General features: G+C 40.6%; 1 protein-coding gene across 4 annotated transcripts in view; it reads right to left on the reverse strand.

Annotated features, from left to right (window-relative positions):
* LOC102073008 (uncharacterized) overlaps window positions 1–27,593 on the reverse strand; it is a 370,008-nt gene that overhangs the window by 36,174 nt on the left and 306,241 nt on the right. For 2 of the 4 annotated variants that reach the window (XR_012578937.1, XM_074534753.1), the window contains exon 6: window positions 22,027–22,127. Coding sequence is in view for 2 of the 4 variants with exons in the window: in XM_074534753.1 (XP_074390854.1) it covers window positions 22,043–22,127 (85 nt within the window). In the remaining 2 variants the exon portion in view is untranslated. Of the gene's footprint in view, window positions 1–22,026; window positions 22,133–27,593 lie in introns of all 4 variants that reach the window. The other 2 variants (XR_012578936.1, XM_074534751.1) reach the window with 1 other exon arrangement.

Raw genomic sequence — 27,593 nt, forward strand, 5'->3', positions numbered from 1 at the left:
TAAATGTGCTAAGCCTCCAGCCCTGCATTCATCTAAGCAGTATGGCTCTTGGAGAAGAAACATTGTGTTCTGCTCTGACTCCATGGGGGACAGAACCACCATTCCCACAGCAATCAGAAAATGAGAGAGGACATAGTTCAGGCCTGAGAAAACCTTGCCCTAATTGCTGATTACTAAAGTACCATAATGTGCTAGAGAAGAAAGTATTCCTGAGAACATCAGGACAGGACATTAGCAGATTAATATTAATCTCTAGAGTTCCAGATTCATTTCCTGTCCATGCTAATGTCCTTTTGATTACTGCAGAAAACAATCACACAAAAAAGTTCAATTACAAACATGAGAAGAGACTTAAAATATTAACATTTTTGAAGCTTTCAACCAAATATGTGTAATTAAATGAAAACCTAGGCTAATGCAATGTTAAAGTTGAGATTTTAATTGTGCAAAGGTCATGGAGTTTAGCATAAAAATTCATCAGTGCATCTAATCATACTGGGCCAAATTCTGCTCTCAGTTACATTGGCATAAACTTACAATATCTTTACTTTAGTAAGTAAAAGTTCTATATTTTCATGCTACATCAGTGTGCATAAACATTAGGACCTTTTCACAATGTATGCAACACACAAAGCATTTACATGTGTACTAAAAGGCACACTGCAGACATGAGACAAGGCATAGTTGAATTTAATTACATTGTCTATGCAGAAGTTCAATGAAAGAAAAAGAAGAAAAAAAACACTGCCTTTTCAATTGCACATGACTTTATCACTTGTCAAATTACTGCACATTGTCCAGGACAGCATGATGAAAAATTGTCTCCAATGCCTGCAAGACAGCAGAAGTATATTCAGTGTCCTGTTGCACAAGCAATATCTGAATCTTCACACTGAGTTAGCATCATTGCACAACTAAAGGCCTATATTCAAAAGACGGCCTCATTTTGTCTATCTACCCTTGCACTGTGCAGTCAGACTTGCATATGCAGTGCCAGCTATCCACCAGAACCACAAGGGACTGAGCTGCTGTTTTCCTGCAGAGAACAATGTGCTGAACTCCAAAAGCTTTTGCACCCATAAATAGTCCTGTTTGTGAGCTCAGTGCAGCAAACAAGTGTGCTTGCCTGCACAAAACTGCATGTGAACAAACCTTGCTTGAAGCCCATCTAAAAATCTGCTATAAAACGTCCTCATTCTCTTTCAAAAGACAACATAATTTAAAACAGGAGAAAACAGAATAATAATGCACTTTATTGGAATAAGTAGGTCATCAAAAAATAAATGCGCCTACATTTATTGGAATGTCTAGTCCTCATAAATGGCTTAATGGATTTTTTTCAGCCTTACTGAAACATTATTCACCTCTGAGCTTAGAACAAGCTTGAGAAATTTCAGCCAAAAAGGTAATTGTTTCAGAAAGTTATAAACCACCAAAGATAGGGGACTTGCAATAAAAGTGCTGTCTCAACCATAACTACAATAAATACAGCTAATGAATAAACGTGGTCTGGCAAGGACAAATAAAATATGAAAAGTCTAATGTGGCCTGCACAAAATGCAGGAAGGTAATTGAGTGAGTAAATGCCAAATGAAGGATGATCCTGTCTTCTGAAGAATTCATCTCAGTGCAAGATTCAGTGAAAGACCTCAGGACCCAAAAGCAAGATAGCTACATTTTGAAGTGAAGGAAAACCTCTCCTCATTTATTAACAGCAGTTGTCTCCAGAGCCTGCAAGCACTAATGATGCATCAAAGATCACATATTTGAACTCCCTGCACTGGTTATGTCTAGCTGAAACACTGACAAGACCCTACCTTCTTTCTCTTCTGCAGCCTCCTGTGCTCCAACAGCACCAATCTGCACAAATTCCCAGACAGTCCTTCCAGATGCAGCTCCTTCTGTGGCAACTCTCAAACCTAACTCCTGCCTTAGACATCTGGGGTACTTGCAGTATGATCATGTGTATACACATCACATCCTTGTGCTCTAGACCTGTACAGACAGACAGACAGACTCAGGCACTGCTTCCCAACAACTTTATCATCTTATGACACAGTCACAAGTGCCTGTCTACATAAATGCATATCCATTCTCAAAAATCCCATACAAAATTGGATTTCAACTGCCACTGTAAACAACCAGAAGGTGTGCATCCCCTAGTGCCATCTAGATACCACCAAAATTTTCCTCCAGCAATATTCCTTAAGAAAGAGAGTGTAGAAATCTTGGGAGAAAAGCTAATCCTACATCACTTGGATTCAAGATACGCAGACAGAAAATTACAAGAAAGGCTTCAATATGACCATTGATTCTGCCTTGAAATCCAGCCACATCCATACTTTGGAGTGACCTGTTTTATTTCAGCTGTGGAATGTGGTATTTGAATTAAAACATCGTTCTCCTCATCCTAAGGCGTCATTTGAGGAGGATTTGGCAACTGAGAGAGGTGTTGTTTATTCCTCAGCTGCCTGGATGTTATAAACTTCTCCACCAAAACAAACTAACAAAATCAAACAAATTCCCAACTGTGATAAACTATAACAAGTTGCTCAACTTGTGAAATTGTGAGTGAAAAGGTACTAGAACTCTGTTTCACAGCTGATATTTATACCTTCCAGGTAGGGAAGTCAAGGGAGAATTTGAATGAGGAAAAGATGGTGGAGTCCATGTATTATCTCAACCTTTACAAGAAAGATGTTCTTAAGGATGCTGGACCAACATTTCTTTAAACAATTCTGCTAAACTTCCTGTATTGCAGAAAAAGAAAAATACATAACAATATAATTGCCTTAACGAGTGTTGTACTAGCAAACAGTGCAACAGTTATTGAAATATGAAAGCTTTAGTTCAGCCAAGGTATTCCTCAAATCCTACATGTAAGCAGCCTTTTGCAGGTATTTTACCAGCTAAAATCCCACAAATGTCTCATTCTGTAATTTACTCTGCCATACACTTTCTGTAGAACACCACCTGCATCTCTGAAAAACGTGCATTGGCGGTTGTCAGAGAATTAAACTGACTCTGTCAAACAGTCTAGGAAGAAATGTAACTCAATGCTCATGTTGCAAACGTACTTTTTCAATTAAACAATGCCCCAAACCTATTTCTTGCTATTTATAGGAGTTCTGAATTGCCATTAATGTGATTTAAGGCTCAGTGAACTTGGTGGGAATTTCTCCATTAACCCAACATTTCTTATGTGGTCCTTCTGGAAAATATCAGCAAATAAAAAAGATATATATGAAATCATGGTATTTCATCTTTTAACTATTTCGTATAGCATGCCACGTAAAGCATTTCCAAAACATTTTCCAAACTATGAAGACTCCCAAATTCTTGCAAAATGTCAAGTGTGTTGAATTCCTCCTTCTGTAACTGCAAGTATTCAATTGCTATTTGAGAGAGCTACTTTGCTGGAAAATCTCAGGATTTTTGCTTCAGTCACTAGAATAAGGGTATCTACGACTTTGCAATTTTTAGATTCAGATTTGTTTCAGGGTTTTTTTTAGATATTTTGATATTTATTTAGATATTCTGCAATTCAAAAACCCCAAAGAATGAGACCTGTTACAAGGAGTAACATTTCCATTTGATTTGGTTTAGAAACCTGTGTTTGAAACTTTAGAACATCAACACCCCTACAGAAATAGTTAACAACACACAGGGATAAAGCTTTTACTTTCATGAATTATCACAAACAAAGGGCTGGATATTTTCAAAGTATAACTTAGCATGTTTCAACTAAGATCTAAATAATCATACTGATTTTACAACATCTAAAAATGTGGCCAGACATTCTTTTGGCTAGTCGATATGCTATTTCAACAGCTTGGTGTTCTATCATTTCCTTCTTGCTTGATACTTAGAGCCATCTTTTCCCTATCAGTGTCACTAAATGTACCATTTGGAAGCACATAATAGTCAAAACACAGCATAAAGGAGAGCTTTTCTCTCTGCCTGGACTGGTGACGTAGGTATCCTCTTCTGAGGGGCTGTTTATCAAGCCAAGCTATGCTGACTGTTGGATGGCTCACGTTCCCGTTGCAGCTGATTTGTCTGCTCAGTATTTCGGTGTGAACGTGGAGCCCACAGCCAGCCTGCCATCCTTCAGCTGCAGCTCATCCCTGCTCAGCAAGCACAGCACGATGGCAACACTGTGGCTCCCAGTGCAGTGCTCATTGTACAGGCCTTCTCTACCCTTTGCAAAGTCGGTTCAGATTTCATATTTTTCTAGCTCCCTCTTATTTATGCCCTCTTCTCAATACTTTTGTGCTTCTTGGTACTTTGAAAGAAGCAGGCCATATCCCATCCTCACATGCTTCATACAGGAGAAGCCTGGAGGGCACTCACAACTCGGGTGGGCAAGCTGGCAAGCCTTGGAGGTAGCAAAGATCTTTAGAGAAATTCTTATAATCAAACATAACAGCAGGCAGCCACCAGAATTTTAAAAGGCACCCGGTGACAAAGGAACGGCCCTAACCTGCTAATGTACTCTTGAAAGTACCTTCAGGCAATCAGTGACATCTTTAAACATCTAAATGCTTTTGATAATCTGGCATCCAACAATTAGATCCCTCCATTGCAGAGTTCTGGAGATGGGAAAAGTGAAAACAGTATGCATGTGTTGCCAAATGCAACATACAAAACCCTGCTGTAAGGGCTGACATTTATCTCTCATCCTGAATATCAAGGTATGATCCAGAGAGGCTACACTGTCCATCATGCAGCCATACACTGTCTGGTTCTAGGTACCAGATCATCCCTACATGCTACAGAAATAACTGCAATCTATTTCTTTTCTGTATGAAATGAGGCTGTTTGTGGAGCTCCAGACATTATTTGCCCAAGGCAAAATTTCCATTTACTTCACGGGTTCAGAAAGCATTGTTCGTTTACTTTAGTATTGTTCATTTGCTTTATTGTAAGCATTTGTTCCAGTTTCAAAATACAGCAAATCTAAGAATTAGGAAATATGCCTAGTCAGTCAGATGTCTGGGTATCACCAAAAATTGGGATGGCAGACCATTTTGAATCCCTGTTTTACAGAAAAAAAATCACTAGCCAGGAAATTGCTTCCTTTAGCAAATAATGTTTGCAATTCAAAGGATCAAGCGAAAAATATAACAAAAAAAGGAACAAAGCCTAAAAAACAATGATTAGTTCAGATAAGCAAATGGTTAAATTCTGATTTCTGACACCAGTCAGAAATTGGTGTTGTTCTCCAGTTTAATTTGATTCTGTTCTCTAAAAAAGAGCACTGGGCTCTTCTCTTACAGAGAGCTAACTACCAGCTCTTCCTGAAGCATTATGAGAGTGAAGAAAGGATTCAGGAGAGCTTTCTTCTCTGAACCTCTTTATTTATCTGACTGGGATCAGGTACAACACTGTCATCAGCACTTGCTCAGCTCTGAAGTCCTGGGTGCATCGTGCCCACTGGCATCTCCAGACTCCCAAGGGGGATGACTGTCTGTTGAAGAGCAGTGCCAGCCTCCTCCTATTCCCCCATTCCTGCTGGCACCCCGAGGCAAGCATCTGGGATGTACGCTGCCCCTCTCTGAAGCAGGTGCAAAGAATGGTAGTCAGCGTGTTTGCTCCCCATGAGCCTGCTGCAGGCAGACAGAAAAGCCTGGAAATCCCTCCAGTAACCCTCCCGGGGGAAAATGAGAATTTAGCCAAGTGCACTTAAGACCAAAATTGTTGCAGAAAGGAGACACATACACTTGTAAAAATCCGTCTGTAACATTCCCTCCCATCCTCCTCTTACTGTGGACCGATCTGGATTTCTAAAGAGTATAATTATGTCTTGCACAATGATTATGAGCTTTGGGAGCTCTCAGAGAAAATTTCCTCACTGCACATGTGGCCATTGGCTGACATACCAAACACATATCACTCTATTTTTTTTTTTAACTCTGCATTTTGCTGAGAGAAAGAGGCCAAAGAAAAAGGACAGACACCCAAGCCCAGGCCCAGGTTCTGCACAAACCTGATGTGTCCTGGAAGCCAAATGGAAGATCCATTAGAATGGCTTTTGTTCCAAGCACTCCTGTTCCTCTGTCTACCTTCCCACTACCAACAGCAGGACATCTAATCTATCTGTACATTACCAACAGACCCTATTCTAAGGATAATTGACAGATTCTTGATCTACCCCACTTATTTAATGTTTTCCTTTAACAGCCATATGAAATAGAGTCTGTCTCCCCTAAGGCAGATGCTTGAAATTCACTGTAAGCCCATGCAGTGACATCAAGGTTTACAATCATTGTAAAGCTACCTGGAAGCTTTAAAAAAACCCCACGGACTGACAAAAGGCTAGCAGCAAAAATTACTGTAATACACTATCCTCCTCTCTGAATGCATCACTGATGGGCTGGACATGAACTTTGTCAATGGGAGATGTCTTTGTACTGAGTACAATTAATGTTTTTATTAAAAAATTATTTCCTGAATGAGGGAACACATTGTCCTCCCATGTGAAAATGGCATCACTATTTATCACAAATGATATAGCCAGTCAAGAATAAAAGAAATTATTTCACCTGCAAGCTGTGAAAATTTCAAGGCATGTAAAAAATAGCATCAGTCAGCTTGCACAGCTGAGGGTAATGGACATCATCTTTTTCCCATCCCAGTCACCATCTTTCCCATTTCCAAAGGGCTTCAAAAGATGAAAATGAACTTGACAATCATTCTGCAAGGCAAACTGATCCTGATTCTTCCAGTCACTTTGTAATTCACTGCAGATGGCAAGAGTGAGATGTTTACTGGCTGGCAGGTAATGAGCCTCGTTGTAGATAATAGTGATGGACGGGCAATCTCGCCTGCTGACAAGGAGGCAACTCAACATGGGCACATGGCATTCATCCATGACTTCATGGAAAAGGATAGCTGTGACAATGCACACAGGTTGTGAACTACCCTCCTCTGTTAATGTCAGCATGCAGCTCCACTTAAGCCTTTCCAGTTCACATTTAAGTAGCATAGAATTGATTCTGATTGTCCAAGAAAGCAGAACAGCCAGGTTTGTGACCTAATGTTTACTCTTCCATAAGAAGAAATTTGATCTGTTTAAACATCTAGATATTCCCTCTTCCCAGGTAATGCCATTCATCACAGCTGTCAGTGCTTCTTTAAAAGAGAAATGACCCTCAGGCACAGTATAAAACTCTGTGGAAGAACTACACACACCTTTGCCAAAAGAACAAATAGCTCCTTTTTTTTTCCACTGGGCTTGTGTACACTTTGTGAAAGGCCTACACACACTGAATTACAAATCAGTATTTCCATTTCCCCACCCCCATATAAAGCAACTCGTATTAAGACCTACACACTGCCCTGTTTTATTTTTAATCTCAGACATAAGGGTAGTGGATTTGGACAAGCTCAGCCATTTGATGAGATATACTTAAGCAGCTGGTTCCAAGGGAAAATCAGAGTAATTCAGAAATGCAACAGAAGATAACAGAAAAGCTCTAACTCCATTTCTCCTCTCCCTTTAACTTTATGAAGTAAAAATTAAAAAAACCATACTCTCAACCAAGTACCACTGATATTTTTTGTTTCACCAGAATATATTTCTCCTGAACAAAGAGGGTATAGCTAATATTAATAAAATATACATTTTAAAAATGCATTTGTTCACACACATATATGTAAATATACACACATTTAAACATGGATATTGTTATTCTACTGATAGAAACTTGGTCTGAGTTTTCCTCTTCAGAACTGAACATCTTTTACCTCCTTCCCTGGTGAAATCTGATCATTTGTACTGCACCCGGGCTTCAAGACGTGATAAACGATCCCAGTGCTATGCAAGTTTCATCCAAAACCTGTCTCTTCATAGATTCACTCCACATATTCTTTCTACTTTAAAGACTCATGTGATCATCGCTTTGATCCCTTCTCCCTCAGCTCTATTAGGGGCACCATCTCTTCAGGGCTTGCAGCTTATAAAGAGACCGCCATATTTTGATATGCCTTTGATGTTGTCTTCCAAAGTATCTTTGATTTTTTAGTTCTGTTCAACTCTTTCACCATTAACCTTGATTTCACTTAGGAATTAATAGATCTATAGTTTTATTGGAAGGCTAATTTAGAAATTCTGTTTTCTCTGGCACTGTTTTTCCCTTCTTAGCTAGAAAGGTAGGGGAAACAGTACAAAGAAACTGACCAGTGCTTTAAAAAAACCAAAATAAACTATAGATAAGCTAATACTTTCCTTGAGTTTTGAGTTGTTCTTTTCAAGCAAGTCTCTTACTGAATCATTAAGCTGCCAGCAAATGAAGTGGTTCTGCAGGATGATAATGAGCCACACAGACCCCCCACACGGCCACTGGTGACTGAGAGCTGTTACTAATGGATGACTACTCAGTAGGACTGGGGTCTCAGTCCTGTGCTTGAAGACTGCCTCCTCCACACAGGACACTTGCATTTCTCCTTCTTTTGACACTCAGCAAAGATGCTGAAACTGTAGAGGCCAAAGGAACCATATAATTTGAAGTAAACTAAACAATAGAGCGGCAAAACACATTCTCAAGAGGAGAAACTGGCACTGTCTTTTGAGTCTCTTTAGTAGGTATTTTCAATTTTTAGTTTATGATAGTTGAAATTTATTCCCCCTCCTCAGGCACCACTAACTGTGACTGAAGATTCATTTTTGCTGGTATAAAGAGACAGATGAAGGGTAAAACCAGGTCAGCCATATACCCATGCACACTCCCCCCACCCCCTGGTTTATTTATACACCCTAACTACGTTCAGGTGACATTCAGATGCATTTCAGGTTCTTGAAAAAAAACGAGCTTCTGTAGACAGAGTTTTGTATTTCACTGTGCCTTCCCTTCATTTAAAACTATCCTGCTTTTCCTCCACAACATTGTTTATTCCCTATTTTTCTGGGGAACAACTTTGTAGAATTTATCCTTTCTCCTCAGTTAAATACAATTGCTTCTGATGAAGACAAACGCACAAAGTGCTCGCAGCAGCTGGCATGGGCAAACCCCCCCTTTGCAGTAACTGCATAGGGCCATCACTGCAGCCTGTTGCCTTTGCTAAGGCACCGCCACACAGTTGAAGGGTTCCTTCCCAAGAGCACTCGTAATGCCGCCACGATTATCGTGCTGGGCTAACACTCTAACACCTCACCCTTGGGACACGCGGAGCTTCCGATAAGGCGCTCAGAGGAGAGAATCCAAATGCAGCTCATCAGATCCGTGCCCTCTCCAGCGATCCCTCCTATCACTCCTCGCACTTGCTATCTCAAACATCTTTGGCACAGAAGCACAGGCTGGGCGCTACATGACCCGCTCACAGCACTTCTCACCCTCCACGCTCAAGTGCACAGTCTCACGTTGTAGCGAGAGAGTCCCAGCCCGGGCTCTCCACGTAGCCCCGTGGCCCGGCACAGCTCCGACTGTATCACGCCTTTCCCGGAATCTTAGCCCCGCTGGAAAGCATTCAGCATTGAGAGGACCCATCTTTATGCTGATAACACTAAAATATAAAATAATGCCAACAGCTGGTGCTACAAATGGCTTTTAAAAACGATGTTCATTCACTAAAATTCCTCTTGCTACTTTTGACATGAAACACGCAGTCTCTAATTATTCTGATCAAGACGGTGAAATACAAAAACAAACTTTAATTGTGTTTAACAGATATTTAATCAGGACTCACTGAACTACAGATTAAAGCTGAAATTCATAAACCATAATTACCCAATTGTCGCAAGCTTTTTGGTCCACATTCTGCTTCCGTCTGGGCGTCTGGCACTTTGCCCCGAATTTCTTTTAGTGTCTTCTCAGTTTCATTGCTGTTCATGTTTTCCAGCAGAGATTTAGCACAGATTATAAAATATCTGTTCTTGGCAACTTTATTAGTTGTTTTTTCTTAAAAAGATTATATCCCACCTATCCCCATTCTGGGGCTGAACGAACAGGCATATATACCATGGATATTTCTTGTTATGAGCTGTCCTTCCCAACTGCCAGGGCAATCACCCATCCTGCTCTGGGCCTGATTCCCTGACCACGGCCCTGCCACCAGAGCATCACCTGGATATTGCTTTGAGTGTGCCATGCAACATGACTACCATGAATTACTCCTTCTTTTCTCCAGAGACAGAACTGGGTACAATACTGTTTCCTGTTCTGGTAGGGGCTTTTTAAATGTGCTTGATGCTCTTTATTTATATTTAAGAAGACATGATAAAAGAAGTACGCTTCCCATGGGAAGTAGGGGGTGGTAAGGTACACATTAACCATCAGTTCCTCAGAGATGTAACTGCATGGGTTCAGACTGCCTCCCAAGCAAGTGACAGACTGTCCTTTAGCATGGAGAGAATGATTGTGCCAGAAGAAGCCTGGCTGTTGACTGCAGTTTTCTGGGTACCTCCACACATTGTGTGCAGGTTATGTTGGTACCCCTAAGGCAAGGATTCTCTCCCCAGAAAGCATTCTCAGTACCTTGCAAGGGAAGGTTATCTGGCCTTTCAGACATAGGAAAAACAGCTTAACAAACTGTGGGTCAAGGTGGTGAAAATAATGACACTTCACCTTATCAGAACAGGGAAGGGGGTTCCACACACCCAGCCTGCTCTGTTGTGGAGAAACACAGAACTCCTCTCATCCTTAATGCCTCAGAAATTTGTGCCGTGAGACAGAATGGAGTGAGATATGGAAAACATGACAGTGAGGAAGAAGTGATCTTAGTTCTCTGTTACGGTACAAAAAAGAGTGAGCTTGATTAAAAACCAGGGTGGCCTTCTATGTGTACTTGCTCTTGCTTTTTCTCTTAATAGCCGGAGTGCTCTTGAAGAATTCCTAGTCTGTGTGAAGTTCACACACTGAAGTTCTAGCAGAGGTGCTAGACCTTCATGGCCATTCATAAAGCTTAAACAATTTGCTAACAATAAGTATGAGAATAGAGGCTGAACATTTACATATTTATTTGGACCTGTTCTTAGCTAGTGTGCAAAACATGTATGCCTTTTTTTTTTCTCTTTTGCATCTTCCAGAAATTTTCATCATAAAAAAAAATATATCATACATCTATTTCTATCATGGTCATTATGCTCTATCTCCACTTCCACTTCTTTTGAAGAGCCAGGCAGTGAACTCCAGAGCAAGTCCTCCAGAGCAAGTCCTAAACAAGAAGCAGCCTACCACCTTAGTAGTCACTGCTGCATGTATATCAAACTGGTTTTCTGTTTGTTTGCTTCTGAAAGCTCCTCTAAGCTTGCATGACTTGACAGTCTCTGCAAGAACCCATATCTCATATTTCACAGCAGTCAGATACCAGCATGTGAACACAGAGAGACAGGGAGAAGTATGCTATTTCTTTTGTTTCTTTTTGTACAGAAGAGATTTGATTCTTTCTGTCAGCCACACAGTCTGAAGTCCAGTCACAGTTCAGTCTTTCCAGCCTGTGCAGAAGTCTGACAAGAACACAGGATGGCTGATGACTTGCCATACATTGCAAGCCTGATTTTTCACAGGCAAATTGTTTTCCAGTTTGGCACAGTTGTTTGTCCAAGGGTTTGAAGCTCCGTATTTACACAGTGATAAAGAAATTGCCATCCAGTGTTAGTGTCATTTTTCATTCAGACTGTTCCTCTGAAAACAGACTACAGCCTTTGAGATGTAAAATGTATCGTTTTAATGTAGTCAAGGTCCCTGCCTGCAACATTGCTAAATCTATTTAGCAGATTCTTCCTGCTATAATCTGTCCCCAGACCTGAAGAAGCTCAGTGATTTTAAGTGTTTTAAGCTAATGATAATGGTTAGTGCTGAGAACAGATGTACCTGGCTGTGGTGTGATCTATTCTATTAGACTGTTAGGAGCTGTGTATTCATATTGACTTAACATTTTATGTCTATTTTCAAGGTGTGATGGCTGCATGGGGTATAGTCTGGGTTTTTGTCCTCACATATGATATATTGTCTGTCTGTGCTTTTGATACATGGTGACTGCATGGAAGGATGAAGAACACGTGCCTGTTTGTTCTGATGCTTTCCCAAGATTTTGTAAGTCTATTCCTGCTGTCCACTGGCACGATTATGGGAAGCAATAATGTTTACCTGTATTCACACTAGACCTGAACCCAGGAAACAGTTGCACAGATTAGATGTGCATGCAGAGAGTTTGATGACTATGCTACGTATTACAGAAATTTACCTTCCCTGGTGTGCAGGCATTGTGCACGACTGAATTCCCTATGACTGGTGGTTGCACTGATAACATGCCAGGTAGAAGCTGTTTTACTATTCTTCTCTATCCACAACACAACAGAGTGTAAAACTCCTCAGCTGTGTCAACAAATGGTGCTTCACTTCCCTTCATCACAATGAAGTGAAATTTCCACTAAGAATGATTTTGCTGATCATATTGGAGGCTTGATCTTGCCATTCACAGACATTGCCACCCTCTGGGGACAATGCACTATTCTGGGCTGTGATGTAGAGGAGGTTTTGTATCTTAAGACCTCACCACAGTCTTCCAAAGACTAAGCAAACCCCTCCTACTTACGTGGACCCTGATCTTCTGCTAGTGGGGATTATAGTTCAGCTCTTGCAGAATAAATGCAACCTTAACTGTTCCACATTATCACTGTGCAACAGGAGATCTGTCTACTGAAAATGAATGCAGCCTCCTTGAACAAATCTCATGCCACCTCTTCCCTGTGAGAATCCAGAAAGCAGACACAAATGGAAACCCACATGGGGCTCCACACTGACTAAATGAATGGGACTTTTAAAGGAAGATCCAACAAATTTAAAATCCAAAACCATTTAAATAACCCCAATCATGGGCAGGTTGAGAGATATGTAAACACATGACAAGACACAAGATCTCAAGAGACATTTAAACTACTGCCCTGATCTGGAAGGATTAATTGAAGGTGCCAAAGTGCGGCTCTGGACCAGCATATCACCAGTTCAAGTTCAGAACAATACTTTGAGCAGTTCTTGTGCTACAGGGCAGTGCAGTGATGTGCTGCAGTGCTAGAAACAAGAGGTTAAAAGGTTAAACTCATAAGAATAATTTTCTCTGATAGTTTGGCCAACTTGACTAAAACAGAGCCCAACTAAATGACAGGCACTGTAAGCTTAATTCTATAGCTTCATGTCTTTTAATCAAAGAATGACAGCAGTATCAAAAATTTAATTTTCATTTCAGTACAAGCAACTGTTGCTCATATGTAACTGCTACGCATTCTCTCCAATCCCTAAACCACATTCTGGGCTCTTTGTGTCTTTGAAAATAGGAATGCATTCTTATGAAAATATTATAAGCTAAATACCTAGGACATTGCTTCATAAAGTAGGTAACTTTACTATGAAAAGAAAGAATATAATCTAATTCTGACCTTTGAGGTTCTGCCTGTACATTAATTTCTCATTTTTTCTCTCATTACCCTATTTCCCTCCTAAGCCCATGTACCATAGAAGTCAATTTGCCCTGCATAGCCCCTCAGAAAATGTTCTATAAACACCTTCCCTTTTCCCAAACCCCTCTTTCCCCTGACAGGACTTTATACAGATGAATAGGGAAAAAAGGCCTAGCATCTGACATTTAATAAGAATCTCAAAGAGAATACACACAAAGTGCATTAAGATTTTCTCTCTGGTACTCAAAAGGAGGTGGATGATGTTAGCCCACTGCTAGGAGATTGGTCTGTATCTGAAACTGGGATCTCTGTTTCTGTAGCCAGTACAGCCACTTCTCTGTTATATTTTACATTCCAGACAATAAGGTTCATATTTTTGGTTTGGGAAGAAAACATCTTTGCTGGAAGTCATGATTGCAGAATTGGGTATTCCTTAATTAAAAAAAAAAAACCAAACAAAACAGCTTAAGTGGCAGTAATCTGGGATCCTACACACTGGGACATGACACTGTACCAGCTATCCCCAGCTCATATTTTTAAGGCATGTTCCTCAGCTATGATGTTAAGAAATTGTTATAGCTTAGGTTTTAAGTGCAAAATGCTGTTGATAGAATTTAAACTGAAGTTCATGATGCCAAATACTCTATGAGAGGCTCTAAAAATGAGCCTCTTACCTTATGTCACTCTAGTGATCCTTCTCACCTCCCATTTGTTTCTTATATGCACGCATTACCTGGGTGTATTAGACACGGGTCTTTGCAAGAGGCAGCCTGGACTCAGCCAACAGCACCCTTTAAGCTACAAGAAATAATAGGGACTAGAAGTATCACCTGGAAACTGCAAAATTCATGACCATAACCTCTCTGGCAAAGAGAATAGCCCTGCAGGACCACCCCAGGCAAGGGGTGGCATGGGGGCGTTTTGTGTAGACCAGCAGCTAAAGGGACATGTGGGGACAGTGGGAGAGGAGCAAGGAGTTGGGGGGTGCTGCTGAATTACAAGAGGCCTCAAGGCAAAATCAAAAGACAAAGAGAGACACCTTTCTACACCTCCCAGCACAGAGCCCCTGCGAGGCAGTGATTTCACCTGCACACACAGGCAAAGGACTGAATTTCTTCTCCTCACAAGGACCACAGCCCACAGAGGAGGAGTGAGGAGCACGAGGTGCATAATAACAAGGGCAACAGGAGAGACATGAAACAGACAACTGTTTTCTACCCCGAAGTCTAACATGAGAGGGAAAATACTCAGCTTCCTTAAACATAATTAGACATGAGCTCTCTCCAGCAGGCAGTGAGGCCAGAGCTCCTCACACATAGATGGGGCAAGTGGCAAAGCTGGCACTGCAGCTAGCTGAGCCAGGACCTGGTCACAAACAACACAGATGTGCTGTGTGGCAGGGAAGGTGATCCATGGCTTGCAAGGGACCTGAACATCTGCCTTTTCCCACTTTGGGAAGCAGTTGTGCCAATTACCACCGGAGGCAACTCATGGACCAGAACTAAACCAAATCCGACCGACTCCATGACAGGGAAGGGACCAGGGGGAAGATGGTGCCACACCCACAGTGTAGGACAGGGAGGATGGTGCCATTCTGTTAGGCAAAGAGGAATCACTTATGTAACAGAAAAGGAAAAATGTGAAAACGTCAAAAGCCTATTCTGACATGACGGAGAAAGGAAAGCATTCATTAATTTGTAATAACAGTCTTTATTCTTGTAACAAACTTTATAAACTGACCAGAGTTCACTTGTAATCTGTTTGTCAACCCAACACTCTGAAGAAACTTTTTATAAGGGAGGAGAAAATCCCAAATTATTAAAAATAACCTCAGGCTGTGCTTTCAGGTTTTGGTTTGAATCCAGTACCCGCAAGAGAAACCTTTCAACAGAAGGCACCAAGGAATTCTCATGGAACAGCTACAGGATAAGGACACACATTTCCAGTAAAAGCTGGCCTTTCTTTCCCCTCCTCCCAATCTCCTTATTCCCAAAAGATACCAAGAAAATAGAAGATTGTTGGGATTTCTATAAGAAGATTTGGCAGGTTTTTCATATTTGTTTAGACTGTAAGATACAATTTGAATTTGGGTCTTGCCTCTCTCTCTCTGAGAAGAAAAATGAGTTATTTGTTCTCTGAGTAAGTATTTGTTATTAGTGGATCAGACATGGATAAGGTATATTATTACAACCACATTTGTTAGGTATGATTTACATTGTTTGCTGCATATCATCTTAGGCTGTCTTTAATTTTGTTATACTTTAGGGGTTTTTTGTTTGGGTTTATGCATTTAGTCACAGTTGGTTGTGTTTTGAACTTTGAAAAAAATTAATACAAAGGAAATTAAAAAAAAGAAAAAGAAAATATTTTCAAAATGATGTGGAAATCAAATCTATCCCTGAGTAATTTGATTTGTAGGAAATGGAGAGCAAAGCATTACAAAGCATTACAAACAGAATGCCTCGAAGTGCATCATAATTACTTACATGTGCAAATACATTGTCTAGGTTTAGGAATTCAGCTAATAATAGTCATAATAATTCCATGCCCTTACACCAGGTCTTTCAGCCCAGCTTCTCCAGGTTTGTGTAAGCAATCATTAACTAATGCCGGGGTACCCATAAGGACTCTGCTGCCCTTATGGATGGAGAAATGGGGGCAAAAACTCTCCGGGGTCAAGGACAAACTGTGAGCTGCTCCCCGAGTGAGAGACAGATGCAGATGATCGACTTCTAACTGCAAGTGGATCAGAGGTGCAGGAATTTGTAGCTGATCTGACATTACTACAATTTTGTGGCTCTCTAAGAATGAAGAAGTGTAACAAACATACATCTTATACCTTCTGTTCCACAAAATCTAAAGGTTGAAAATTGACATAAATCAGATGCATGTTCCATCCTTGGTGGACCACTGGTACATACAAAAACCTACCAATGTTTTGTATCAAAGCACAAAGTATCAAAGATTAACAAATTTGCTTTGTTTGGAACTGTTTACCAGTGCAAATAGTTTTCATCTGAGGCTCCACAAATGGTTTTCAGACTATGCATCCTTTGTGGAAATCTGTGTTGAATGTGGAAGAAATCTGGAAAAGGGTAGCCTAAAACGTTCAATTGTTATACAGAGTCCCAAACATCAATTTCATGCTTGTAGACTACTCTCACATTGATAGCTTAAGTTTTAAGAGATCTTAACAAAGATCTGAACGTGCCATATTACCCAAAAGCTTTTCCACAATTCCAGACTGTAAAGAAAGGCTGGATTTTACACTCTTCTGCTGTTTAATACCATGCCACTTCCTACATGCACTCCTACATTGCTCTCTCTCACAACTCATGAGAGGAACCCACAGTTTCTGCAGCCCAGGCCCTTAACACTCCTTATTTTATAAGAATATATGTTTTCATGCTTTTCTAGATGACCAAAATCCTAAAATGCCACATATTTCTGCGTTTTCATTTAGTCATGCAATAATTTTAACGCTTTGAACTAGTACCTGCTGAAATAGCAGTAAGTTACTGACCCACACAGACACTCAACTGCCTGTTTGAGGGGTTTGACATTCACACATCCCATTTTCTCTTAGCATGCATTTCTGTGCTCCCTGTAGCTGCAACAAGAAAGTGTGTCTCCGTACATTTTTATTACCTGTTATGCTTTGCACTAATAAAAACACTGGATATTATTTATTTGTCTGGCTGACTGACAAAGCCAGGCATCAAAGCCTCATTCCAGTGTCACATACTTCAACGCTCTAATCTTTCAGAACTTGTAAAGCAATCTCTTACGGCGCTTTGTGGGCTGTGAGATCACCCTGACAAACTGTGATAATGTTGGCAATCTCCAAATGGGTGTTCATTTGCAATCTTACTACAGAGGAATTGCTATGTTTCCAAATTTGAGGGCTTGACATAATCTGTCTTCTCAAAGCTATCAGGGTCTGTCATAAGGCTGTCTGTGACCCTGGGATTTTATGGGGTCAATATCCATCCCCAGTGAAACCTCATTGCAAGCAGTGGAATTACCTAGAGTATGACTTTCTCTATCTATTTGCTTTCTTTCCCTTTATTTAAAATACCCGTTCTTTGTATTATATTCTTTGAAGTGCAAACGGCTCCTACTCATAACATCAGAGCCAGGCAGGGGAGACTGCTCCTCCAAATCATGGCCAGTTTCTTACAGTTCATGCCAAACCCTCTGCTCCCCTCATCACACTGAGCGACTGAGAAACAATGCAAATGTCAGGTCAAGCTATTGCCATCATCTCTTCCCTTCCGTATGCTCCCAGCACTGGCAGTCTCTGGGCTGCAGTCCACAGGATATCCACAATTATGGCCCAGATTGAGGGAGGGGTAGAAAAACGATGGTACTCTGCCAATTATGTCAGAACCCAAACTTGATCCATTTTAAAACTGAAGCTGGGGACTGTGGAATAGCACTGTGTTTGCTATAATTTGTGTAAGGAAAAGAAAATAATTTAGCATCAAAAAAAAAGGAAAAAGTCAGAGTTAGAGCAGACCTAATAAATGTTTTATATTTGCCTCTGAACCTTATCTTTAAGTAAAGGCAATGCTATCTGGACATAAAAAGAAGATTTTTAAAATGCCGTAAGACTGTTGAACACCTCCAGAAAAAACGAGACAGGGAGTGTGAGGCTTCACCATATTCATGAGGGCCACACAACTGCTAGTGAAGTAATTCTGTTTTGAAATGACTTAGGATTCCTTTAGAAAAGCTGGGAACACAGGATGGAAATAGAAAACTAAAAAAAGTGCATCCAGTGTTTCAAAATGCACTCTCTGCACAACACCCTTTCCCTGCTATCATCTCCTGAGGCAAATTTCCCAGGCAGTTCCTCACACTTTCCAAAAGATGCTCCCCAAATCCTGCTGAGGGAGGGGGTGAGCAGCTGGAACCTGGCCATGGTGGGGTCAGAAAGCCCATGCCAGGCAGAGGCACTAGAGCACAAGCTGAGATTCACACACTGGCTTAAATACTCTGCTCTATTTATGCTGGGATGCTTTGCTATGTTTACTATGGTTTTATGAACAAAGTTGTCTTCCTTGGATTATTCCATCTAATCAAAAGAAAAGTAGCTAAAGTAGCACCATCCTTTGTTTTGTACCCATTTAAGCTATTTTCTGCATTTTGTTCTCTGTGAAAAGGAAAGTCAGTTTCACTATCCAACCTCAGGAATAAGGACCTAGCTGCAATGTGACTGGGAAACTCTGGAATCCAAATAAATTCCAAACTTCTATTTTGGCCTGAATTTACAGCAAACTTGCTCCTGCTCTCAAAATGCCTACTGCTTTTACCAGAAGCAGCAAATATCCCTCGTGTTTCCTTAATCTTTCAGAAAAGAATGCACAGCCCTGGAAGGCCAAGGTGAATGTTTTACTATGTGTACTACCTTGCTGAAGTCAGTAGGTTGCATGGATATGAAAAAAAGGCTGTAAAGTACAAGGATCCATGGGCTTCAAAAGGTTAAGCAGCTTCACCAATACAAACACTGCAGTTGGGACAGTCCCGAACAGAGCAATGGAACTGGTATGTGCTTTTCCTTCCTAAAAATTCTTTCTTGAGGGTGAATGTTTTCATTTTACAGTAAATGGAAAACTGTTGACTTGCACACGAGTTTTTATTTGACTCTTTTCTACAAAAAGCTATTTTAAGGACAAAACAGTCAAAGCAAGGAGCCCTACCTCTCTGCTAGTGCCACTTCAAAAGGTTTTTGCTAGCCACAGCTGAATTACAGCAATGTTTCCCCTTTTTAATTTCCATGTTTTTTCTATTTTCAACACTGACAACAAATTTTTCTGAAAAATAAAGAAAACAGACTGTCACTGGTAGATCAGTATTTATAGATGGAAAGGACACAGAAACATTTTAAATTTACCCTAAACAAGAGGGCTTATACCATGACAGCAACTTCTAATGTAATTAATTTTTCTTATAAATTATATTCCTGGGCATATCCCTAAAAATTAATTAGGTTAGAGAGGGAAGGAAAACAAATTGAAAACTCCTTAAAACTCCAAGAAACAATAAGTTTTAAACACAGCAGTGTCAAAAATTTCATTATAAAGTTCTTCTCTGCACTTCCCCTATTCTTTCCAGAAGACCAAGATCCTCAGATTGAGAATCATTCTGGCACACCAAGGTCAAGGAAACCATATACATTCAAATACAGAACATTTCTGAAATTGAAGATTTTGCAATCAGCTCTGCCTTTCCAAACTGCAGATCCCCTGAAAGAATTCTGAAATATAATTTACTAAAGACATTAATTATGCTAGTGTGGCTTTAAACACAAAGCTACAGTCAGAAGATGTGGACATGGTACATTCATCACACAACAGAGAAAAGCAAAGGGGAGGAAGGCAGAAGAAAACAATAAGAATTTTAGACAAATTTGAATATTGGCCAAACCCATCCTCAAATCAAAACTTGGAAGGTTTCTCTGTTCATTAGTTTCTCTACAACTTAGGCAAAAAGGAATTTGTCCATGGGCTTTTACTGTAGCCCTGTCTTCATTTTGTGCAAGAAACAGCACTTAGGTTTTTTCACTCTTCTCAACACAGTTCATGGGACTGGAAGTGCTGGTACACACATACAAAATCCACCATATTTTCTGATTCCATTTGTAACATAAATCAAGTTTTGTACTTCCTGATGCCTGTGCCACCTTCCAGGACTAAGGGAAGAATCAAAAGACAACAAAATGCAGGGAAGTAACTGAGTTGATAGTGCTTTATCATTGAAACTTTAACAGACTGCACTAATGTATAACTCCACAGTACAGACTTCACCTGGATCATGTGAGGGCACAAGATGCCATTACTGCCAGCCCTTCTATGTGTTAACGCTAGCAGCAAGGAACAAAAGGTATCAGATAAGGCACAGAGCTTGCTGCTAGAAGTCAACACATCAAAATATATTTTTAAAACTGCATCAGAGAATTTATAATGGATCCGTGCTTTGCATTTTGAGGTGACAGAGTTCTCGATCTGGTAGAAAGTTCCCAAAGCTCAATTTACTACATTGTCAAAATATAGCCTGAGGGGACAATCTGACTTACAGCATCTTTATGACTGGTGATGAAAGAACCTCGCTTGGCTTTTAGATCCCAAGTTTGGCTCAAGACAGTGCAGTAGAGAACAGAACATCTTCTATTTTATGCTGGGTGTTCACAGTGTTCCTCTTCAGCACAGAATTAGGTTTTACTCTGTAGAATTCTCATGCAGCTCGCTGATGGGTTAGAATTCACACCTTCAGATTTTGGGGATATACTTCACACCCTGCATTGTTACTGCTACTAAAGATACAGATTACACTGTCCTCATGTCATTGTAGCATCTGTAACGGAAATCTTTAGAAAATTCAAGGAAAAACTGCATCTTTTACAAGGCCACAGCATGTCTTATTCAGCCTTGGAGAGACTTCAGAGCACAGTAACCGCATTAATTGGACATTATATGGACAGCCAAGTAAAGCTCAGTTACTGTGCAGATTTTACTGCTCTTTGTCATGTTGCTTCAAAACACATTTCATGTTTTAACCAGTCATATATACATATGAAAGCATTCCGCAACACTGGACAATGCTACAGATCCACAGGAAATAATTGTTTCACAAACATGAGGCAATCTGCACAAATATAAATAGCGTGGTGCAAATCTGTTCTAAATTATGGTTGTGCAAACCCATGAAAGTCAACTAGTACCACTAACAGAATAGGACAAATAAGAGCATGTAAAAGTATAAAATATGGCTCTGCTGTTCAGCTATTCATGGTCCAAATCCTGCCAGCCTGCCAGCACTTATATTCTACTAGTTTACCAGCATGGCTTTACAGGAAATAAGAAAAATTATGGGATTTCTTGTTCTCTCATGCACTGGAGGACACAAGTCCAAGAACATATGGACTTAAATGTGTCAGCATCCTACATCACTCTTGTTTGAAGAATGTTATTAATTTTTGTGGGTGGAGTCCAAAATTGTAATGCCATAATAAAACACAGTGGCTGTTTCTGTAATGCGTATGTCACAGGGAGCATATGTGTAGCAGTTCAAGGATAGCATTTTAACTTGATTTCAAGTGGTTTTCTGAATTGTAATACCCTCAAAAGATGAAGCACTGATGCTGCCGGCAGGGTATTTCACAACTTTTGTCTTCACAGTTTCATCCAGTCACCTCAATTGTGACCTTCAGGATATCATGCTATTGCAGATCTGGACTCCACACAAAGCTGTTTCAACAAATCTCATTTTTCTCTCTAATACACAGCATGTGACTTCAGGATTGGTATTTTCAATTCTGAACTGAGTTGTACGAGCGATGCATGCTACTCCAGGCAAAAAGGAAGACTAATAGCAGAAGATTCTTTGCCATGCTAGCTCTAACTGAATTTCAATCCAAATCTTCTCAAATGAATTAGCCTCTTTACCAAACTCACAGGTACAGACAGATACTGTGGGAATCAGCCATGTAACTGTTCCAACTGGATACAGTGAGGAAAGTATTGCCAAAGGCTTTTCGGCTGCAACTCAACAGGTGGTTTGGCATCGAGATTTCTACCTGTTTGTGGTTTTCATCTCTGGTTTCAAGACAGAAATTGAGATTATACCTTTCAATGCTGCATCTCAAGCAGGCTGTACGCAGAGCAAGGTTTCATTCCAACACAATCTCTCTCTCTCTCGCAAAGTTGAGGAAAACTGCCAACCACTGCTGCTCTTGACATCAACATGCGATGCAGATGTCAGGAAAGGGAAAAGAGAAAGGAGAGAAGAAGAAAGGAAAATAAAACTGTAAGTTTTATGTAAACAAGAAACTGTACTTAATGACTACATCTAAGGAAAACAAAATAAAAAGTACTGGCTTTAGTATAAGGAAACAAATAAACAAAACCTTGGAACAGCTTCATCTAAGAGGTTGTGGGGTTTTTTAACCAGCATTTTTTGGTTTGTTTGTTTGAGGTTTTTTTAGTTTATTAGAATTTTTGTTTACATTTAGTTCCAGGAGATAAAATACCTTTACGTGATACACTTAAAGGGACAATATAAAAGAAACAAATCTATCATAACATCAAAACTAATTACTCCATTACTGAAAGAAGAGTCTAAGCACCTTTAACAAACACCCTGAAAAGCAGCAGAAGCACTCATAACATATGTTCTTGCCTGCAAATAGCCCAGAGTGCAAGAGGTGGGTTTCATTTTCAGTTTTTAAAGCCTTCTGCATAGGCCTAACTCTGCCTTTGTTGAAGGTAGTGTTAACACACATTGAATGCAGAAAGAACCAAATGTGGGTAACTGCATATTTCAAAAAATCACACCCAATATGTTCAACTGATGCCATCGTTTCCTGAGGACAAGAGTAGGCTATGGAATACTACAAATAATAGAGAGCAGGAGCCTAAAGCAAGCTTCCCAGAACCAAGAAAGCATATTTCAATACTTTTTCACAGATAATTGGGAATGTGCATTTTCAAAATAATAGTCAAGGGCAGGTAAAGACTGCCAGGAGATGCTTACTGTGACAGAAGTCTCAGCCTTTTCATAAAAGAAGAGCTCTTCAAAGCAAGTCCCAACAACCTTTAAGAGAACAGTCAGTGAATCTATGCTTTTCGCATTAAAGCAAGGAAAGAAAGAAAATGAAAGTGCTTCTCCCCAGACAAAGATGTAATGAGAATGACTTCAATACATCAGCATTTGAGCCATCAAATGGGCCCACATTGACCGACGCACAGAAAAGTAGAATGACCAGCAAAAACCTTGCTTTGCCCTGATAAAACCATTTCAGGAAGTTGTAAGTACTTCCATTTGTCTATGGAAGATGAGACCCTCATAATGAAACTGTATTAAATCATCTATACTAAGAAAGACTGAGCTGAAGAGAATATGGAACTATCTTATCATGATGATATAATCACTTGAGGGAAAAGGACCTCAAAATGCTCTATTCTTGAGCTGGAAGCATCAGTGAAGTGTGTCTTTTTTCCTCATGAGAAGGGCTTTCCACAAAAATACACCCCTCAGATAACCAAAACAGAATTTTGTCTTCAACTACCTGGAAAAAGGACGGGCAAAAAAAGAGTAATGAGTCTTTCAGAACCAGCAGTTAGCAAATATTTATTTGACTTTTCTTGGGTAAAACAGTTATTCCCTAAGAAAATTTTCATTTCAAGAAAAAGCATTTCCACTGAAAGATCAGTCTGATGGAAAAACCCTGGGCCACGGCTACGAAGGATAAGACCACTGGCTTCAGCCAGGGGGAGGTGAATGCCAAGGCCAGTGGACTGGGTCTGCCACAGTCCTCTTGCAGAATCATGGGTACAACGCCTCCATTTGCTGTGATGTTTGCTCTGCTCCCCTTTTTTGCCTACGTGGAGCTTCTCCTTGTCAGGGCAGGAACCGTCTCTCACGGCATGTTGTGCACAGCCTACTGCAACACGTGTGCTTGATGACTTTTAGCACTACAGCACCAACAGTGCCTTTTCCTCCTACAGCAGCTACTCCCCAATATCAGGATGAGGAGAAAAAATGTGACCTATGTCTGCAACACACTGCTAATCAAACACTATTGTATAGCGTGGGGATGTGGGGGGATGCCTTTTCACCACAGAACTAATCAGGGTTTATACACACAAAATCAGTAAACTATATAGTTCAGTCTTGTGATCTGTGTTCCAAGCTGCCAGAAATAAGGCAGGAAAGAGGGATGGGGAAGGGGGAGTAGGGGGGAAGCATCTCCTGTGTTCATAATGAAAGAAGAGAGATGACTGGACTGAGAGCTGATGAGGTTACAAGGCAACAGCAGTGCCATGAGTTGTTTGGGCTTAAAGCCAGATGTCTTGTATTTCCTTTGATTGTTTCTAAATAATTAATGGTATTAATTTCATCATGTGACCCACCCACCCCCCTTTTAGTATTTGGCTCTGTGTACTAACACTAAATATAAAGGAGGAAAACGGTACTGTCTATAGCATTCTGCTGATGCTGTGTGTTTGGACTGCAGCAACAGCTGATACTCATATCCCTAGGATTCTATATTCCACAGCGCTCACACAGTGTCTGCACGAAGGAGATGGAGTAGTATCCTTCATTCTCCATCCATAAACCAACTCAACTATGGCATATGGACACTGCATGTTTGAAGTAGTAAAAGAGAGGGTACATCGCTCCCTCTCCGCCCACACTAAGATGAACCTGCCACTACTATTTCACGTAACGCTTTCTGGCAAGCTCCCAGTTTTCAGTCATGCTGGTTTGCTTGAAAGAAACACTCAGAGGAGACTCTGCTTGTCTTGCTGTTCGAACAAACAAAATAATCACGCATCTTGAGTTAATGGCCCAAAGCTTAATGAAGATCATAGAAAAGAGGCTGCCTGTGATGGGAGCATTCCCTTCTGACTTAGCCACATAAGCCACTGCTGTTGGCAAAAGGAAATGGATTATGAGGAAAATAAGTAGCCCTGAGCTCTGGTCTAGACAACCTTTGCTTGGTACTGTAGCAGTAAGCGCACAAAGAGAACAGTAACAACCAGAAATAAAAATTTCACTTCTCCACAATTTTGTACCCCAGGCCACTGGCAGCAACATCAGGAGGACCTGTGTTTCTTTTTCATGGGAATGTTTGGGTTGAGTGCTAGGACCACTGGAATCTAACAGTGGAGTTCCTGAACAAAGAAAGACTAGTAGAGGCAGACCCCTATATGCATGATTCTGTGATATGTACTAAGGAAAAATGCCTGCCCGCCCTCCTGTATATTGCAGCCTACTTTCAGCTCCCCATGTCAAGTCTCCACCCATCTTATCTACCTTTTTTCCTACCACATTCTCACTTATCTTGAATCCCATGGTACCTACCATAGAATTATAATCATAGAATTGTCTGAGTTGGAAGGGACCCTTAAAGGTCATCTAGTCCAACCCTCCTAAAATGAGCAGGGACCCCTCTCTTCAACCAGATCAGCTTGCTCAGAACTCTGTCCAATCTGACCTTGAATACTTCCAGGGATGGGGCACCCACCACCTCTCTCAACAACCTGTTTCAGTGCTTTATTCACCATCAGATATTCACATCAGCCATATATTAAATGGGACAGCTGGGAGGTAACGGAGAAAGAAATCTGACAGCTTGGAGCAGACCCTTGTTTGGTCCAGTAATGTCCCAGACTTCTGAAGGTAAGGACTAAGTAATATGAGACCCTCACAGATGTCAAAATAAGTTTCCAGAAGTCTGCATAAAGCCAACCTCATCAAAGCATACTTGTGGGGAGTCTGAGAGGGCTTGGTCAAGTCTCATTTCTTAGATTTTATCCATGGCTCCCTAGTTGGGTGTCATTCTGCAGCTGAACCATCAGACCAAGACTGGTGCAGTGACAACTCTTCAGTCAAGGGAAAGTGAAGCTTGCAGAATTCTCCACTAGAAAGCCTCATCCTAATCTTGAAGGACTTGACCCTGAGATCAGGCCAGCTGGTTATAGTGCTAGTAATACCTAGATTGTGGGTTTAATCCCTGTGTGGGCCATTCACTTAAGAGTTGGACTCGATGATCCTTTTGGGACCCTCCCAACTCAGAAAATTCTGTAACTTCTGTAAATTTTGACTTGGCAGTCAAGGCCTAGCAATCCTAAGGCATATTCCTTCCCCACACACCCACTACAGGTTCATAGGAAGAAGTCTGTCTCATTACATGAAGATCATATGAGAAGTACACCTGAGCCCTTCAGCTGGGACTGGAGCAGCACCAAAACCTGCATTGGCCCTGCACACTGCAGAGAAATCACCTGGAGGGAGCATCACCACTGCCAAATCACAGCATGAGGCACTGCAGACAGGGTGGCAGAGTGCCCTGGGTGCCAGAGCTCAGGCTGTACTGTGAGAAAAAGCAGCATGAATACCACACTGGCTGTGCTGGGAACAAAATATCTCCCCCTCTATTATTAGAGCTTCTCTAACTTGGTTATAAGGCTGAATAAATTTATGGGTTTATTGCTCATGGACACATGCAAAAGGAGAAAAAACCAAACCAGCTCAGTTAAAAGAAGATGAGGAAGAGTACCATACAGCCAAACTTCAAGTGACTCCTTCAGCTCCTACCAGCTATCTACAGTAGAGTGGCCAACTTGCACAAGCAAAAACCACATCAGGAATACCTGATGCCAGAATCCTCCTCCATGGAAGCCATTCACAGAAAATGGGCTCTGCAGCTCTGAACTGGAACAGAGAAAACTGCTTCTAGACAGGAATGATCACAGAAATGACTACACTGCTTGCAAGGTAGAAACAGCAAATGGATAAAAATAAAGCTGAACAGTCACAGCACTTTATGAGCAGCCCCTGTACCTAACTATGTGGTTTTCAGGATTTTGGGAGGTCACGGTAGAGTGTGAAAACAGCATTTTTCCTATGGCGTCAAGGATCTCTAAAAGTGTCTACATGTCAGCCTTGGTTGAGAACGTATCCTTTGTTCCTTCTTCTGCATTATGATAGCTTTGCAGTGAATCCCATTTGTGAGTTGCTCAAATAAATGCAAATTTTATCTTGTAAGCAATACCCTCCAAAATATAACTACCACTGCAAGTAAAAATCTGAAGAGCTAAAAGGCACTGGGTCTTCCCTAGTGTCCCCATCTTCCCAGTGGACTTGACTGCTTGCTATTATTATATATGGAGTACCAGGCAGGGTACTTACTATTATAAATATGTACTGTATTGAAATATATAGCCCAAGTCCCCAGGGCCCAACATTCTAATTAGAACTACAGTTGTGCAAATAGCTAATTTATTTGGCTAGCTGACCAAACTGAGAACATGGAAAGGAGAAAAAAAAAAAAAACCCAAACAAAAATCACCTATGTGTTTAAAGAAGTGGGTTAGTTTTTTTGTTTATGTTCAATATATTTCAATTAAAATTGACTAAGTCTCAAAACAAAACCAGAAACCTTGTTCAGAAATATCAAAACAAAACCAGAAACCTTGTTTAGAAATATCAAAACAAAATTTTCTGGCTTTCCAAAACTTTTATTTTCTTCTTAGTTTATTTTTTTTCCTTGCATAATTTTGCTTAATCCATATCTGAGGTGAGCATCTTTCAGCAAATTAAAAATTTAATTCAACAGTTTTACCCAGATTTAAATCTAAGGGCTGAATTGTGAGTCAACGAGCTCTTGACTTAATGAAAGAATAGG

The sequence above is a fragment of the Zonotrichia albicollis genome, chromosome 2 (assembly GCF_047830755.1).
Source record: "Zonotrichia albicollis isolate bZonAlb1 chromosome 2, bZonAlb1.hap1, whole genome shotgun sequence".
Lineage (NCBI taxonomy): Eukaryota > Metazoa > Chordata > Aves > Passeriformes > Passerellidae > Zonotrichia > Zonotrichia albicollis.